This window comes from Rana temporaria, chromosome 3, assembly GCF_905171775.1.
Source record: "Rana temporaria chromosome 3, aRanTem1.1, whole genome shotgun sequence".
In the NCBI taxonomy this organism is placed as follows: domain Eukaryota; kingdom Metazoa; phylum Chordata; class Amphibia; order Anura; family Ranidae; genus Rana; species Rana temporaria.
Window position 1 is genome coordinate 136,238,630 of NC_053491.1, and position 15,999 is coordinate 136,254,628.

The 15,999-nt window shown below is 47.5% G+C and overlaps 1 protein-coding gene across 6 annotated transcripts in view; it reads left to right on the forward strand.

Annotated features, from left to right (window-relative positions):
* The first annotated feature begins 548 nt into the window (after positions 1 to 548).
* MAGI2 (membrane associated guanylate kinase, WW and PDZ domain containing 2) overlaps positions 549 to 15,999 on the forward strand; it is a 979,417-nt gene continuing 963,966 nt past the window's right edge. For 3 of the 6 annotated variants that reach the window (XM_040343459.1, XM_040343461.1, XM_040343462.1), the window contains exon 1: positions 549 to 1,253. In XM_040343459.1, the coding sequence (XP_040199393.1) occupies positions 956 to 1,253 (298 nt within the window). In that variant the 5' untranslated portion in view covers positions 549 to 955. The remainder of the gene's footprint in view (positions 1,254 to 15,999) is intronic. The other 3 variants (XM_040343456.1, XM_040343457.1, XM_040343460.1) reach the window with 2 other exon arrangements.

Below are 15,999 nucleotides of genomic sequence, written 5' to 3' on the forward strand. Positions count from 1 at the left end.
AAAAACGATGGTGTGTATGCTACATCGTTTTTGAAAATGAAGTTTGAAAAACGTCGTTTTTTTTCATCACATAAAACGTCGTTTTTTTTCTATCACAAAAAACGACCGTCTGTACGCGGCATAAGGCTTGATTCACACCTTTGCTTTTTAAGCGCTTTTTGCAGATTTGTACTACAGTCCAATTACCATGGTTTCCTATGGAACATGTTCTGTAGTGCAGATCTGAAAAATGCAAAAAGCACTAAAAATGCATAGGTGTGAATCCAGCCTAAAGCTGTATATGGTTTGAGGAGGTTTCAGTGTGAGGGAGACGTTTTAATGTATCAGCAGAAAACAAAAGAAAAATAAATAAATAGTAGCTGGTCTTTCAGAGGTAGGAGCTGCCCATGTATCAGTGAAAGGGTTAAAGGAGCAGTCCCGTGTGGTGAACATTAGAGCTGGCACTCTAAGGCGAGTGTTGGTGCTCCAGCAGCCTCCTCCTCTCTGGTTGCCTGGCAAACACAGCCAGCCTCTCTCTCACACTTCACTACCGGGTTAGAGAGGGGAGAAAGCAGGCAGCTCCCATCCATCCCTCCTCCTCCTCTTGCTGCTCTCCATCCTTCCCCTCCCTCTCCCCCTCTGCCAGTTCTTACTGTACAACTAGTACACACACACACACACACACACGTACACACACACACGCTTCCACACACTCCTGGACCAGCAGTCAGCATGGAGGTCAGCTAACCCCTACCGGTGGCATTCATCCACACACACACACACATGCATGTACCACCGTGTGGCTTCACACATAGGCAGCTTCCAGCTAGAAGCTCCAGTGTTATCCTTCTCCTCCTCCTTCTTCCTATTGCTGCTGCTGCCACCCCATCTCTAAAGCCTGGCCATTCATCAGGAAAGCACCAAGGACCCCCCCAAGCCTCTCCTCTCTGCCTTACCCTCTACGGACCCTGGGGCGATGTCCAAAAGCCTGAAGAAGAAAAACCACTGGACCAACAAAGTCCATGAGATTGTGATTGACAGGAGCCTGGAAGGGGAGCTGGGCTTTGACATCCGAGGGGGGGCTGAAAATGGTCAATTCCCGTACCTGGGAGAGGTAAAGCCCGGCAAGGTGTCCTACCAGAGTGGCAAACTGGTGCCTGAGGAACTAATCCTGGAAGTCAACGACACCCCGGTGGCCGGGCTCACCATAAGGGACGTGCTGGCTGTCGTCAAACATTGCAAGGAGCCCATCAGGATCAAGTGTGTGAAACAAGGTAGGTGTGCGCTCCTCATGGACAACAGGCTGCCGTAGTTTTACGCCGTAGCCATGTATTATTCATAGGCTATCGTGCAGCAAAACATTCCGCACATTGCCCCGGGCTGGGCATGCTGTTCTCTGATCCGCAGCCCCGTGTTGTTGACGTTGGAGCGGAGGCATTGTTGTGCCCCTGTTGTCATCGGTTGGCTGGTGCAGAAGGCAGCCAGGATAGAGGGTGGTGGGGTGATAACAGGGGATAACCCCCCAACCCTGCAATGCAGCGCCTTGTGCCGGGGGGAGATCCATCCATAGCCAGGACGGTGTGTCAGCTGTTGCCGCAGTAACTTTGTGTTTGGGGCTGTGCTGATGACTTCCTGGAGTTTGGTGCTGCCAGTGTGACAGGGAGTGCGTCAGTGACAGCGATCTGATGAAAGTTCAGGGGGTGGTCGCTGACGACTGCGCCTGAGGTGATTGTATATTCAAAAGTTCACGTTTTATAGCGGTGACATTGTACGAGTGTGGTTTTGATGTTTTGCATAGGCAAATCCTTCTCTTTTGGCTTGTGTGGATGTACTGTAAGCAGAGCCATCAGATCCTCTCTTTAGGCTGCATTCACACCTGAACGCGGCGTATGTTACCGCGATTTGCCGCGACAAATTGCTGAGGGGACACGTGATATTGACACACACTCCATCTAGGGCAGGGGTCTCAAACTGGTGGCCCTCCAGCTGTTGCGGAACTACAAGTCCCATCATGCCTCTTGCCTGAGGGAGTCATGCTTGTAACTGTCAATCTTGCAACGCCCCATGGGACTTGTAGTTTTGCGCCGCTAGTTTGAGACCCCTGATTAAGGATGAGCTCTGGCGTGTTCGCATGCTACACGTGCAGAGCCCGCCAGGAAGTGTGCACGGCGCTGCGCTAATCACAGTCAGGGAGACATTCCCCGTCTCTGCAGCTGAGCATCGGGACAATGTCTCCCTGGCTGTGATTAGCGCAGTGCCGTGCACACGTCCTGGCGGGCTCTGCACGTGTAGCATGCGAACACGCCAGAGCTCATCCTTACCTCTGATCTAGGGCCTCATTCACATAGGCGCAGAGCTCTGTGCAGCAGGTCGAGTTTATGAACGCGGGAAATGACAGTTGTTCCCCTCAGCTAACCTATCAAAATCAATGACAGCCGGAGAGACGTAGCAGCCCGTACAGATCTTCCCCCACATGCTGGTGTTTACATCCGTACATATCCAGAGCTGGGCGCCCGTACCAATGTAAACACTGACATGTGCTGGAGGATCCATTGCATCTCTCCGGCTGTCATTGATTTTGACAGGCTGGCTGCACGGAACACCCCTCATTCCCCAGACACGTAAACATGACCCTCTGCATGGGGGTACGGGTCTATGAGAATGAAGCCACACATGCTCGCCATACATGCTACAATCTCTGTACAATCAACCTTAGATCTACCAAAACGATCTAATATGCGGATCTACCTCATCTATCCAATCGAACGTCAGGCAGGGCTTTGTACTACATACTTGTTGGTAGATCTAAGGCTGGGTTCACACTGAACGGCTCACGGGTGCGTCTCCGTTCACCGTTTCAGGTGCGATTTTGGTCCAAATTTTGGGCTGAATTCAGACCTGAAATGGACTCCTGGGCAAATTCGCACCAGAGCTGCCCTGGAGATGGGTAAACCGGCTCCATAGAGAGCTGGTCACAGCTGTGAAACACCCACATCCTATTGGCGATAGTGTGAACCCAGCTTAAAGGAGATTGCAGAATCGGATTGTAACGGATGTGGTGTCCATACACTAAACAAGCTGATTGCACAATCGCCTTTAGATCTACCAACTACCAGTGCAAGGGCCTGCCTGCTTTGATTCGATTTGGATTGTTAGATTTGGCCTCAATGATTTGGTAAATCTGAAGGAGATTGTACAGTGTATGGCCAGTATATTGTCGATAGTAAGCGTTAGATTCAGCAAAACTGTAATATGAGTACTTGACAATGCACTCCATATAATGTGTATGTAGCCAGGCACGTGCCAGGGCCAGGCCAAGGGGTAGGCAGCAGAGGCATCTGCCTTGGGAGCTTCAGCCAGAGAGGGGGTGAGGGGATCAAAAAATGCACCGGGGTCTGCATCCTATACTGCTCCTGAAAAGGAGGGGGTCACACTTTTTTTTTAGGTTGTCCTTATATTACGATTGTACAATCACTATACAATCTGATTGTACCATCTCCTTTAGCTCTGCAAACAACTATGTAGGGTAGGGCCCTGTGCGATCGGATAGATATTGACTGGAGGTTTGTCATTATATTACACAGCTTGAGTAAATTTAAATGAGATTGTACAGAGATTGTACAATCAGATTGTAGAGTGTATGGCAGCCATCAGATCTACCATCAACTATGTAAGGCAAGGGCCTGCCTAATTGACTGGATAGTATAGGCTTGTTCCTATATTACAAAGTTTTGTAATATATGTACAGAGGTTGCCCAATCTGATTGTATAGTGTATGGCCAGCCTAAGGAGGGCTAAGAAGCACTTTGGTGTAGATATTGTAATTTGCTTAAAGTATAACTATAGCCATTATGGATAGATAGGGGATGACTAGAACCCCTGTCAGGTTTTATTGCTATCCGGGGGTCCATTAGAGAGATTTTCTCCTCACTTCCTGTTCTGGTGACACCATTTTACCAGACAGGAAGTGAGTAAAACAGCAACACAGACTGAAGTAAAAATGCTTTTTTACACCACTTCAATACCGCGCTATAGCATGGTTCTCTAGTTCTGGGAGGACATCCCCCAAGAACCCCGACCCCTGGGGCATGCATCGGGTGCGTTTGGGTAAAGGGACAATCACAGCAGCCCTTTACAATGAGATCAGCTGTGTCCAGTCACTGCTAATCACATGTAAACAGACTTTCTGATAATCGGAAGCACTGTGTCTGTATGAGGAAAGGAAAGCTGATAACTGGTAACACTAATCATTAATGACCTGATTAGCAGTGCCAATATGTGCCTATCAGTGCCCATTAGTGTTGCATATCAGTTTCATCAGTGCCACCAATTAGTGCCCATCAGTGCTGCCTATCCATGTCCATTAATGCTGCATCATAAGTGTACCCTCATCAGTGCCCATGAGTACAGCCTCATGAGTGTACCCTCATTAGTGCCCAGCAGTGCTCATCAGAGCAGCCTCGTAAGTGTACCCTCATCAGTGCCCATGAGTACAGCCTCATGAGTGTACCCTCATTAGTGCCCATTAGTGCTCATCAGAGCAGCCTCATAAGTGTACCCTCATCAGTGTCCATCAGTACAGCCTCATAAGTGTACCCTCATAAGTGTACCCTCATTAGTGCCCATCAGTGCAGCTTATCAGTGCTCATCAGAGCAGCCTCATAAGGCCCCTTTCAGACTGAGGCAGGAGCTGCGGTGGCGGTGTAACGCCGCTAAAAATAGCGGCGCTATACCGCCGGGATTGCCGTGGGATTCGGCCGCTAGCGGTGCGGTATTAACCCCCGCTAGCGGCCGATAAAGGGTTAATACCGCCCGCAATGCGCCTCTATAGAGGCGCATTGCGGGCGGTATTGCCGCGGTTTCCCATTGTTTTCAATGGGAAGGAGCGGTGAAGGAGCGGTATACATGCCGCTCCTCTCACCGCTCCAAAGATGCTGCTGACAGGAGATTTTTTTGTCTCCCGCCAGCGCATCGCCTCAGTGTGAAAGCCCTCGGGAGTTTTTCAGGCGGGATAGCAGCGCTATTTTTAGCGCTGTACCGCCTGAAAAACTCCTCAATGTGAAAGGGGCCTTAGTGTACCCTCATCAGTGTCCATCAGTAGTGCTCATCAGAGCAGCCTCATAAGTGTGCCCTCATCAGTGTACATCAGTGCAGCCTCATCAGTGTACACTCATCAGCACACATCTGTGCAGCCTCATCAGTACAGCCTCAGCAGTGCCCATCAGTGCAGCCTCATCAGTGCCCATCAGTGCAGCCTCATCAGTGTAGCCTCATCAGCACACATCAGTGAAGAAGAAAAATTACTCATTTGCAACATTTAATAACAGAAACTAAGAACAACTTTTTTTTCAAAATTTTTGGTTTGTTTAGCAAAAAATAAAAACGCAGTGGTGATTAAATACCACCAAAAGAAAGCTCTAATTGTGTGAAAAAATGATACAAATGTCATTTGGGTACAGTGTAGCATGACCGTGCAATTGTCATTCGAAGTGTGACAGCGCTGAAAGCTAACAATTGGCCTGGGCAGGACAAGGGTGAAAGTACCTGGTACTGAAGTGGTTAGATTAAGTAGGGGAATACTGTTTAGGGTTTTTTAATACATGAAACCACATGTCATATAACATGTCTATAGGATCAGTGCTTTGCTGAATGGTGACAAATCCAGCACTCCCTCCGAACCTCATGGAAGTCACCATCAGTACCAGGGGTGTCTGAGACTTCACAGTCATCCTGTCTTTCCCTTTGGAGGATTTCCCATCACTTCCTGTCTGGTAAAAACCAGGACAGGAAGTGAGGGGAAATATCTAACAGAACCCTTGATAGCAATAAAACCCAACAGGGTTCTAACCTTTCCCCGCTCCTTCCCAAACTAGAAACAAAGTTTTGACTTGCATTGAATAGTATCCCTCAGTGTCCAACATTTGTATCTCTTAGAAGCTCAGATGAAAATCTTCATGTCAGAGACTTTGCACAGACATGGTTTACTTGCTTGTTTTTCCCTTGTTGGAATGTCAGGGTTCAGGGGTTATGGGCCACCTTGCCATGGTATCAATAAAGAAAATATTGGTCAATGGCATTCATACTGAGACTATCACCAACAGCAAGATGATAACATATATACTGTATATATTACAGGACACGTCACCCTGTACTTTTAAATATGCTCAGAAAAAATAATTTGGAAAAATCAGTTTCAGTCATTCAATGATAACATGATATCACATACAGCCTGAAGGACCCTTCTCTCCAACTAGTGCTTGGAGGTGACTTGGTGGCCCCAGTCCTTTCATATGACTTTCAAACCACTTTACCTACTGGCTGGACCAAAAACCAAATATAACTGTTACTGCCCAAATACCCCGAGCCATTATCCCAGCTGACATCCTATACTGTTTGTAGGTACTGGTTGGGTTGAATACCAACATGTCCAGCCACATCTACAGTGTATGACTACATCAAAATGGCTTGACGTTATTATTATTATTAGTATTAGGTTGGGGGCCTTGGTAGCATTATTATTATTATTATTATTAGGCAGGGGGGTCTATACATTATTATTAATATTACTGTATTATTATTAGGCTGGAGGCCTTGGTATTATTATTATTATTAGTCTGGAGGTCTTGGGAGTATTATTATTATTATTATTATTATTAGTCTGGGGGTCTTTGGAGCATTATTATTATTATTATTATTATTAGTCTGGAGGTCTTGGGAGAATTATTATTATTATTATTATTATTATTATTATTATTATTAGTCTAGGGGTCTTGGGAGCATTATTATTATAATTATTATTAGGCAAGGGTATTGGGAGCATTATTATTATTATTATTATTAGGCTAGGGGTATTGGGAGCATTATTATTATTATTAGTCTAGGGGTCTTGGGAGCATTATTATTATAATTATTATTAGGCAAGGGTATTGGGAGCATTATTATTATTATTATTATTATTAGGCTAGGGGTATTGGGACCATTATTATTATTATTATTAGGCTATTATTATTATTATTATTATTATTATTATTATTATTATCATTATTAGGCGGGGGCCTTGATAGCATTATTCTTAGGCTGAAGGGCTTGGTAGCATTTTTATAGCATTATAATATTAATAGTATTATTCTTAGGCTGAAGGGCTTGGTAGCATTTTTATAGCATTATAATATTAATAGTATTATTACATTGTAAATACATCTTGACATTAAAGTTGTAAACAGTGTGCACCAGTTGTTAATGTTATCAATTGGGCAAGGGACCTTTGTTTTAATATTACTATTATTACTAATGCTATTACTATTATAATGTTTATAAAACATCTTGCCATAAACACCTTTATGACCGCCTAACACATGTGTAGTGGGAAAAGACTGTCAAAGACAGTTCTCAGTCCGGACTAAAGATCGGTAGCCACCTGGGAACGGCTTTCAATCATGTGCCCACCGATCACCGATCCTCCCCGGCCATTCAGAAAACTTTAAAGTGACTTTTGGCAAAGTGGGAAGGGGTTACAATTTTGAGCATTGGTATAATTGTGAATATTGTGTGAATAAGTTGTTACTGTCATCACATACAGTATGTTGGGGACGTTGGCATAATTGTTATTTTTATACAGTAAAACCTTGGATTGAGAGCATAATTCATATTTATAATACATTTTGTCATTAAAAGTTTACATTATTATAATTATAAATAGTGTGTAAACCAGCTGTCACTGTCATCACATAGGTTGGGGACCTTGGTGTTGTTGTTTTTATTATTATTACATTCATAATAGATCTAGTAAAACTCACACATTATTATAATTGTATATACCGTATTTATCGGGGTATTGCGTGCTCCGGCGTATAGCGCGCACCCCTTAAGTGGACCCGACATTCCTGGGAAAAAAAACATTTTATTACATTTTACTACTTACAGTTTTGGTGTCTTGCGCGGCGTCCATCGGCAGCCTTGTCGGGTCCGGCGTCCATCTGGGGTTTCGGGTGTCCTCTCCGTCGGGTCCGGCGTCTGTCTGCGGCTTCGGGTGTCCTCTCCGTCGGGTCCGGCGTCCGTCTGCGGCTTCGGGTGTCCTCTTCGTCGGGTCCGGCGTCCTTAGGCTGCGGTGTCCTCCCCGCTGCCGCTCGATCCCCGCTTTTCTGCGCCGAGTTTGAACACAGCGCCAGCATATACCGAGCGCAGTACACTCGTGTATAGTCGGGCAGGTTCGGCTACTCTCGCGCTCACGTCCTGGACGTGAGCGCGAGAGGGGCCGAGCCTGCCCGACTATACACGAGTGTACTGCGCTCGGTATATGCCGGCGCAGTGTTCAAACTCAGTGCGGGAAAGCGGGTATCGGCGTATATCGCGCACCCACGATTTTGCCCTGATTTTCAGGGCAAAAAAGTGCCCGGTATACGCCGATAAATACGGTAACAGTGTGAGCGAGTTGTTAGGCCGCATTCACACCTGAGCATATCGTTTTGTCACACGTTTTGTCTCGCGTATTCGCATGTTTGCATACAGCGGTGTCTGACATTTTTGAACTTCGTCGTTTTTTTATTTTAGCCAATAGGAAAAATGCTCATCTCTGTCATCATTTGTTGCTATGTTTGTAGATTTTTTTTATCTTCTTCCTGGGTGAATATTCTATTTCACATAACAGATTAAAGCGACGCTTGAATCGAGCGTTTCCATGGGAATACAAATGTTCAAAAACGCCCAAATCAGCCCGATTCGCGCAATTTTGTAGTGGAGATGTGAACCATCTCCATAGAGAATAATGTATTTTTTCCCCTCTAGCATTTTATAGCTTCAGATCTCAGGCTACAAAACGCTCAGGTGTGAATGCAGCCTTAGGCCTTGTACACACGAGCAGACATGTCCGATGAAAACGGTCCGCGGACCGTGTTTATCGGACATGTCTGCTGGGATCTTTTGATCTGATGTGTGTACACACCATCAGACCAAAATCCCCGCGGACAGAGAAGGCGGTGACGTAGAAGACACAGACGTTCTCTGACACGGGAGTTCAATGCTTCCACGCATGCGTCGAATCAATTCGACGCATGCGCGGGATTTCGGGCCAGCGGACATGTCCGATGAGTCGTACTAACCATCGGACATGTTCGACAGACAGGCTTCCAGCGGACAAGTTTCTTAGTATGCTAAGAAACTTTTGTCCGCTGGAAACCTGTCCGCTAGGCCGGAAAACTGTCCGTTAGGCCCCATACACACGACAGGATCCATCCGCTGAAAAATCTCAGCGGATAGATCCCCTGGTGTGTACGTTCCAGTGGATATTTATCCGCGGATATTTCCGATTTCCAGCAGATAAAAATTTGTAGACATGCTAACAAATCTATCTGCTGGAATCGGCTCCAGCGGATCGATCCGGTGGTCTGTACAGACTCACCGGATCGATCCGTCCGAACCCATCCCTCGCATGCGTCGTAATGATTCGACGCATGCGTGGATATCCTTATATGACAGCGTCGCGCACGTCGCCGCGTCATCATCGCGGCGACGGCGCGACACGTCACCGCGATGGGAATTCGGCGCGGATTTCGATCCGATGGTGTGTACACTCCATCGGATCAAAATCCTCAGAGGATTTATCCGCGGATACGGTCTGGCGGACCGTATCCGCGGATCAATCCTATCGTGTGTACCAGGCCGTAGGCTCTACACACGGTCGGACATGTCCGCGGAAACTTGTCCAACGGACCAGTTTCAGCGGACATGTTCGGTCGTGTGTACAAGGCCTTAGTGTCATCACATAGCGGGCAGACCTTGGAAGAACATCAACAAGTTATACTATTCAGATGTATAAATGGATGGGTAAGCCTGGTTACAGGACAATACAAGGAAACAACTACATATCCAATTTGCCTAAAGCTTAACAGAAAATAATAAAAATCTGAGCCCAGGTGAATAAAATGCATTCAGGAGTGTAAAGTGGCGGACAAATACAACTTGATCAGAGTGGTTAGTATGTGAAAAGCACTTCCATCCATGAAGAATAATCTCGCTTTATACAAAACAATTGAGCAGAATGTCACTCCATCAGTACAAAGTGTTGTATCAGAGTCATCTGAACGCAGCGTGTTTATACTACTATTGTTACTTTTTTATTATTGTAATTAAAATCATTCTACTTTGTTGACGCATCAACTGATGTGCAGCTGTGTCTTGCATTGAAATAATGAAATGAATTATTGTTGGCAGTAAAAATAATCCCGGGCAGGAGCTCATGTGTGACATGTTACAACTTCCATAATACCTAGTGCTTTATTTTAAGCAGGGTTACTGTGTGTCAGATTAATGACAGCTCTGAGGGATGAGAACAGTCACGTTATTTACAAGAGATGGAGCTTCTGGTAACACTGAAATGATCTCATGATGACACGGCTCACATCTCTACCAGGCCCCTCCAGTGACATGAAGTCATCCTCTGGATGGAACACTGAATACATTGAGTTGGTTGGTGTTAGAGGAAGGATTGGCGGTACTCTGCTGACACCACGCTTCATAAAACACACCTGGAAGGTGTACGGCGCTCCGAACGCGGCGCACTCCATCACTCTGATGTTACATTCCACTGCAGATAATGAGCCTATAATAGATCCACACTTCTCAGTTATGACCGTTATCTGAATGGGACTTCTATTTTACTTTTCTGTTCTACTTGTGGGGCCTCATTCACATTGCTAAATCAGCCATGTTGCTCCAAGTGTGTGCCGCATGTGGCTAGTGGAGGCCGGGAAGCCCGACTGCTAAGGACAACAGATGCTACATATGAAAAAAGATTACCGTATTTATCGGCGTATAACACGCACCCTGGGCCAGATCCAGAAAGAAATACATTGGCGCAGCGTATCAGAGATACACTACGCCGCCGTACCTTACCTGGCACATTTTCGAATCCTCAGCGAGTTTGCGCCATAAGTTACGGCGGCGTAGTGTATTTCTGGCGGTGTATTTCAAATTGGGCGGGTTTCATTTAAATGAAGCACGTCCCCTCGCCGAATTAAATGCGCATGCGTCGTTCCTAAATTTCCTGCCGTGCATTGCGCTAAATGACGTCGCAACAACGTAATTTTTTTGAACTTAGACATGAGTTACGTCCATCCCTATTCACGGACGACTTACGCAAAAAAAGAAATGGGGGACACCTGCTGGGGGGGCTCTGATGGGGGACACCTGCTGTGGGGGCTCTGATGGGGGACACCTGCTGGGGGCTCTGATGGGGGACACCTGCTGGGGGGGGGGGGCTCTGATGGGGGACACCTGCTGGGGGGGCTCTGATGGGGGACACCTGCTGGAGGGGGGCTCTGATGGGGGACACCTGCAGGGGGGGCTCTGATGGGGGACACCTGCTGTGGGGGACACCTGCTGGGGGGGACTCTGATGGGGGACACCTGCTGGGGGGGACTCTGATGGGGGACACCTGCTGGGGGGGGGGACTCTGATGGGGGACACCTGCTGTGGGGGGCTCTGATGGGGGACACCTGCTGGGGGGGGCTCTGCTGGGGGACACCTGCTGGGGGGGACTCTGATGGGGGACACCTGCTGTGGGGGGCTCTGATGGGGGACACCTGCTGGGGGGGCTCTGCTGGGGGACACCTGCTGGGGGGGACTCTGATGGGGGACACCTGCTGGGGGGGGGACTCTGATGGGGGACACCTGCTGGGGGGGGGCTCTGCTGTGGGACACCTGCTGGGGGGGACTCTGATGGGGGACTCTGATGGGGGACACCTGCTGTGGGGAGCTCTGATGGGGGACACCTGCTGTGGGGTGGCTCTGATGGGGGACACCTGCTGGGGGGGGGCTCTGATGGGGGACACCTGCTGTGGGGAGCTCTGATGGGGGACACCTGCTGTGGGGGGCTCTGATGGGGGACACCTGCTGGGGGGGGGGGGGCTCTGATGGGGGACACCTGCTGTGGGGAGCTCTGATGGGGGACACCTGCTGGGGGGGACTCTGATGGGGGACACTAATGAAGACTTCTTAGGGGAGCATCTCTGTGTTTGAGTCGTAGCCATAGAAACATTTGTAAAGGGGAGGAGTTAGTAAGATGACCACGCCCATGTGTGGACGCCAAAAATATTTCAGCACCCAGGCGCCTCTGACCCTAGGATCGGCCCTGATATCACTGATTTATACAGACATACTGAACATAAACACATGGCTGTACCCAGAGGCGTACTAACTAAGGGGCGGGCTGCACCAGATGCCACACATTGGAGGGGTGTCAGGCGGCTACCCCATCCTCCCCTGTATAAAAACAGTGAGAGCAGGCTTGGTAGTGCATCGCCGATGTGATATGCTGAGAGCGCAGGGAGAGCTCAGGCAGACTGACACACTACTGTGCACCTCACTCTCTGTTAAATTCTAACAACTCAGTGAGTACAGCCCCCCCCCCCTCTACAGGAATGGAAGAGTCTGCATCAGCTCTGCCTCCTCCCTCCCCTCTGTGTCCTGTCCATGCTCAGTGCAGCCCGTGCTCAGCTGTGTCTGAAAGGAACGTGTGGGCGGGAACACTTAAACAAGTAGCCGACAGCTAAAGAGCCACTGACTGAACTAGTGTGAGACATGGGGGGTCATTTACTAAAGGCAAATCCACTTTGCACTACAAGCGCGCTTAGAAGTGCAGTCGCTGTAGATCTGAGGGGGACATGCAAGGAATACAAAAAAACAGCATTTTTGATTGTACACGATTGGATGATAAAATCAGCAGAGCTTCCCCTCATTTCAGATCTTCCCCTCAGATCTACAGCGACTGCACTTCCAAGTGCACTTGTAGTGCAAAGTGGATTTGCCTTTAGTAAATCAACCTCATTATCATCCTGGGAACATAAAGTGAGTTATCAGCACTGTAACTGTGTCCAGACTCTTCTCTCCCCCTCTTTCCTCTGTTGTCCTCTAGCAGAGCCTGTCATTAACTCTATGCTGATAGGTGGCCACATCATGTTCCTTTTAGCCAGGCTTTTCACTAGCATGATCATAGACATTGCATGTGATTCGCACCGCATTTCTGTGCATATCACATGCGATGTCTGTGCGATGCGAATTCAGCCATACAAACTGTATGGCTGAAATCGCATTTGCACCAAAACCTTTTTTTGGTCTGCGCTGCAATCCGATTCCTGCACCATTTCACAGTTCTCACTGTGATCTGCCAACCGATCTGGGGGTGTCATTCATTTACATTGACACCCGTAGCAGTTTGCAAAGGACAACGTGAACGGCCGTCAAGCAACATGCAATGCAGAAATCGCACTGACTCCTGCATCGCATATATATGAACCAGCACTCAAGAGGGATCACACTGATGCACTGTGGTTCAGTTGCAGTGCCGGTGTATACACAGTTTTCCTGCATTTACTTCAATTTTCACTACAGTCCCACAGTTTACACATTTACACATTTTTGCAACATTTTCTGAAAGCGCACTAAATGTCCTCTTTACTGCGTCTTTGGTTAGCTTTCAGAAAACGCAGTAAAATTACAAAAGCTAATAGTCTGTGGCACTGCAGCTAAAAATGGGGATAAAATGCAGAAAAACTGCGTATACCCCAACACTGCAACAAACTCCAGGACACAAGTGTGAACCCAAAGATTTCGGATGCTGTGTAATGTAAAGGGGTCCAGTGATGCAGGGTGCTGTGTAATGTAAAGGGGTCCAGAGATACAGGGTGCTGTGTAATGTAAAGGGGTCCAGTGATGCAGGGTGCTGTGTAATGTAAAGGGGTCCAGAGGTGCAGGGTGCTGTGTAATGTAAAGGGGACCAGAGGTGCAGGGTGCTGTGTAATGTAAAGGGGACCAAAGGTGCTGTGTAATGTAAAGGGGACCAGAGGTGCAGGGTGCTGTGTAATGTAAAGGGGTCCAGAGATGCAGGGTGCTGTGTAATGTAAAGGGGTCCAGAGGTGCAGGGTGCTGTGTAATGTAAAGGGGTCCAGAGATTCAGGGTGCTGTGTAATGTAAAGGGGTCCAGAGATTCAGGGTGCTGTGTAATGTAAAGGGGTCCAGAGATTCAGGGTGCTGTGTAATGTAAAGGGGTCCAGAGATGCAGGGTGCTGTGTAATGTAAAGGGGTCCAGAGTGCTGTGTAATGTAAAGGGGTCCAGAGGTGCAGGGTGCTGTGTAATTTAAAGGGGTCCAGAGATTCAGGGTGCTGTGTAGTGTAAAGGGGTCCAGGAGGTGCAGGGTGCTGTGTAATGTAAAGGGGTCCAGAGTGCTGTGTAATGTAAAGGGGTCCAGAGATTCAGGGTGCTGTGTAGTGTAAAGGGGTCCAGGAGGTGCAGGGTGCTGTGTAATGTAAAGGGGTCCAGAGGTGCAGGGTGCTGTGTAATGTAAAGGGGTCCAGGGGGTTTAGTAATGTAAATGGGTCCAGAGGGTTTAATAATGTAAAGGGGTCCAATGGTGCAGGGGCTGTGTAATGTAAAGGGGTCCAGAGTGCTGTGTAATGTAAAGGGGTCCAGAGATTCAGGGTGCTGTGTAGTGTAAAGGGGTCCAGGAGGTGCAGGGTGCTGTGTAATGTAAAGGGGTCCAGAGGTGCAGGGTGCTGTGTAATGTAAAGGGGTCCAGGGGGTTTAGTAATGTAAATGGGTCCAGAGGGTTTAATAATGTAAAGGGGTCCAATGGTGCAGGGGCTGTGTAATGTAAAGGGGTCCAGGGGGTTTAGTAATGTAAAGGGGTCCAAAGGTGCAGGGGCTGTGTAATGTAAAGGGGCCCAGTTGTGGAGAGGGGTTACACACTACTGTAGAGGTATGCAGGGGGCACAGTGGGGTGTTTTTACATTTTAAAGTTGGGGGGGGGGGTGCCAGATTTAGGAGTCGCCCTGGGTGCCAAATGCTCTAGGTACGCCCCTGGCTGTACCCATCATGGAAATGTGCTGATCTGAGCGGTGTATGGCTCGAACTGTCCATATGTACGTCTAATTGCAAAGCACATGGTCTAAAACCAGCCTAAAAGAAAAGAATGCCAACCAGGCAACTATCATTTTCTGAAGCAGAGGTCACCAATGGTTGCCAAAATATTTCTTTCAGTAAAGTTTTCCACTCCCGTAAAATGTTAAATAGGGTGATCATCAGGCAAGTCACAAAATGTTTCATGTTATGAAATTTCCACTAGAAAGTTATTGTAATTGTTTTGTGTAGTTAAAAAAAAAAAAGCCTAATTTATATAAAACAACATCCAGGTAATTGTGGTAATGAAAAAGTAATTGTGTATCTTAGAAAGCCCATCCACTAAACACAATTTCTGAAGCTATCATTAACTTTTTTTTTTTTGGCACAAGAAGATAATTAGCTCATTAAGAAAGGTAATATAAAACAGTGATGTGACTGCTTAAAGGGGTTGTAAAGGTACATTTTTTTTTTCCTAAATAGTTTCCATTACCTTAGTGCAGTCCTCCTTCACTTGTCCCCCTCCCTTGGACTACAGGAGAGTCGGGACGCTCTCTACGTTGCAGATAGAGAAAGGAGCTGTGTGTTAGTGGGCGTCCTGACTCTCCTGTAGTCCAAGGGAGGGGGCGAGCACGACACGCCACACCAGGGAGAAATCCTTGCATTACTGTGTGGAGTTACAGACAGAAGAACAGGAAGTGAGGATTTCTCAGAAGAAATAAGGACATTTAAAAGCAAATTAGAAGGGTGAGGTAAGTGAAGGAGGACTGCACTAAGGAAAAGGAAGCCATTTAGGAAAAAAAATTGTACCTTTGCAACCCCGTCAAGCTACGAGTTTGTCCACCTTTGGCCCCTTTCACATTGAGGCGTTTTTCATGCGGTACAGCGCTAAAAATAGCGTTGCTATACCGCATGAAAAAACCTGCCCTGTAGTGTTCAATGTGAAAGCCCGAAGGCTTTCACACTGAAGCGGTGCGCTAGCAGGAGCGCTCCAAAAGTCCTGCTAGCCGCATCTTTACCGCGGTATAGGAGCGGTGTGTTCACCGCGCCTTCCCATTGAAATCAATGGGAAAGCGCGGTAATACCGCGGTATTAACCCTTTTTTGGCCACTAGCGGGGGTTAAAACCTC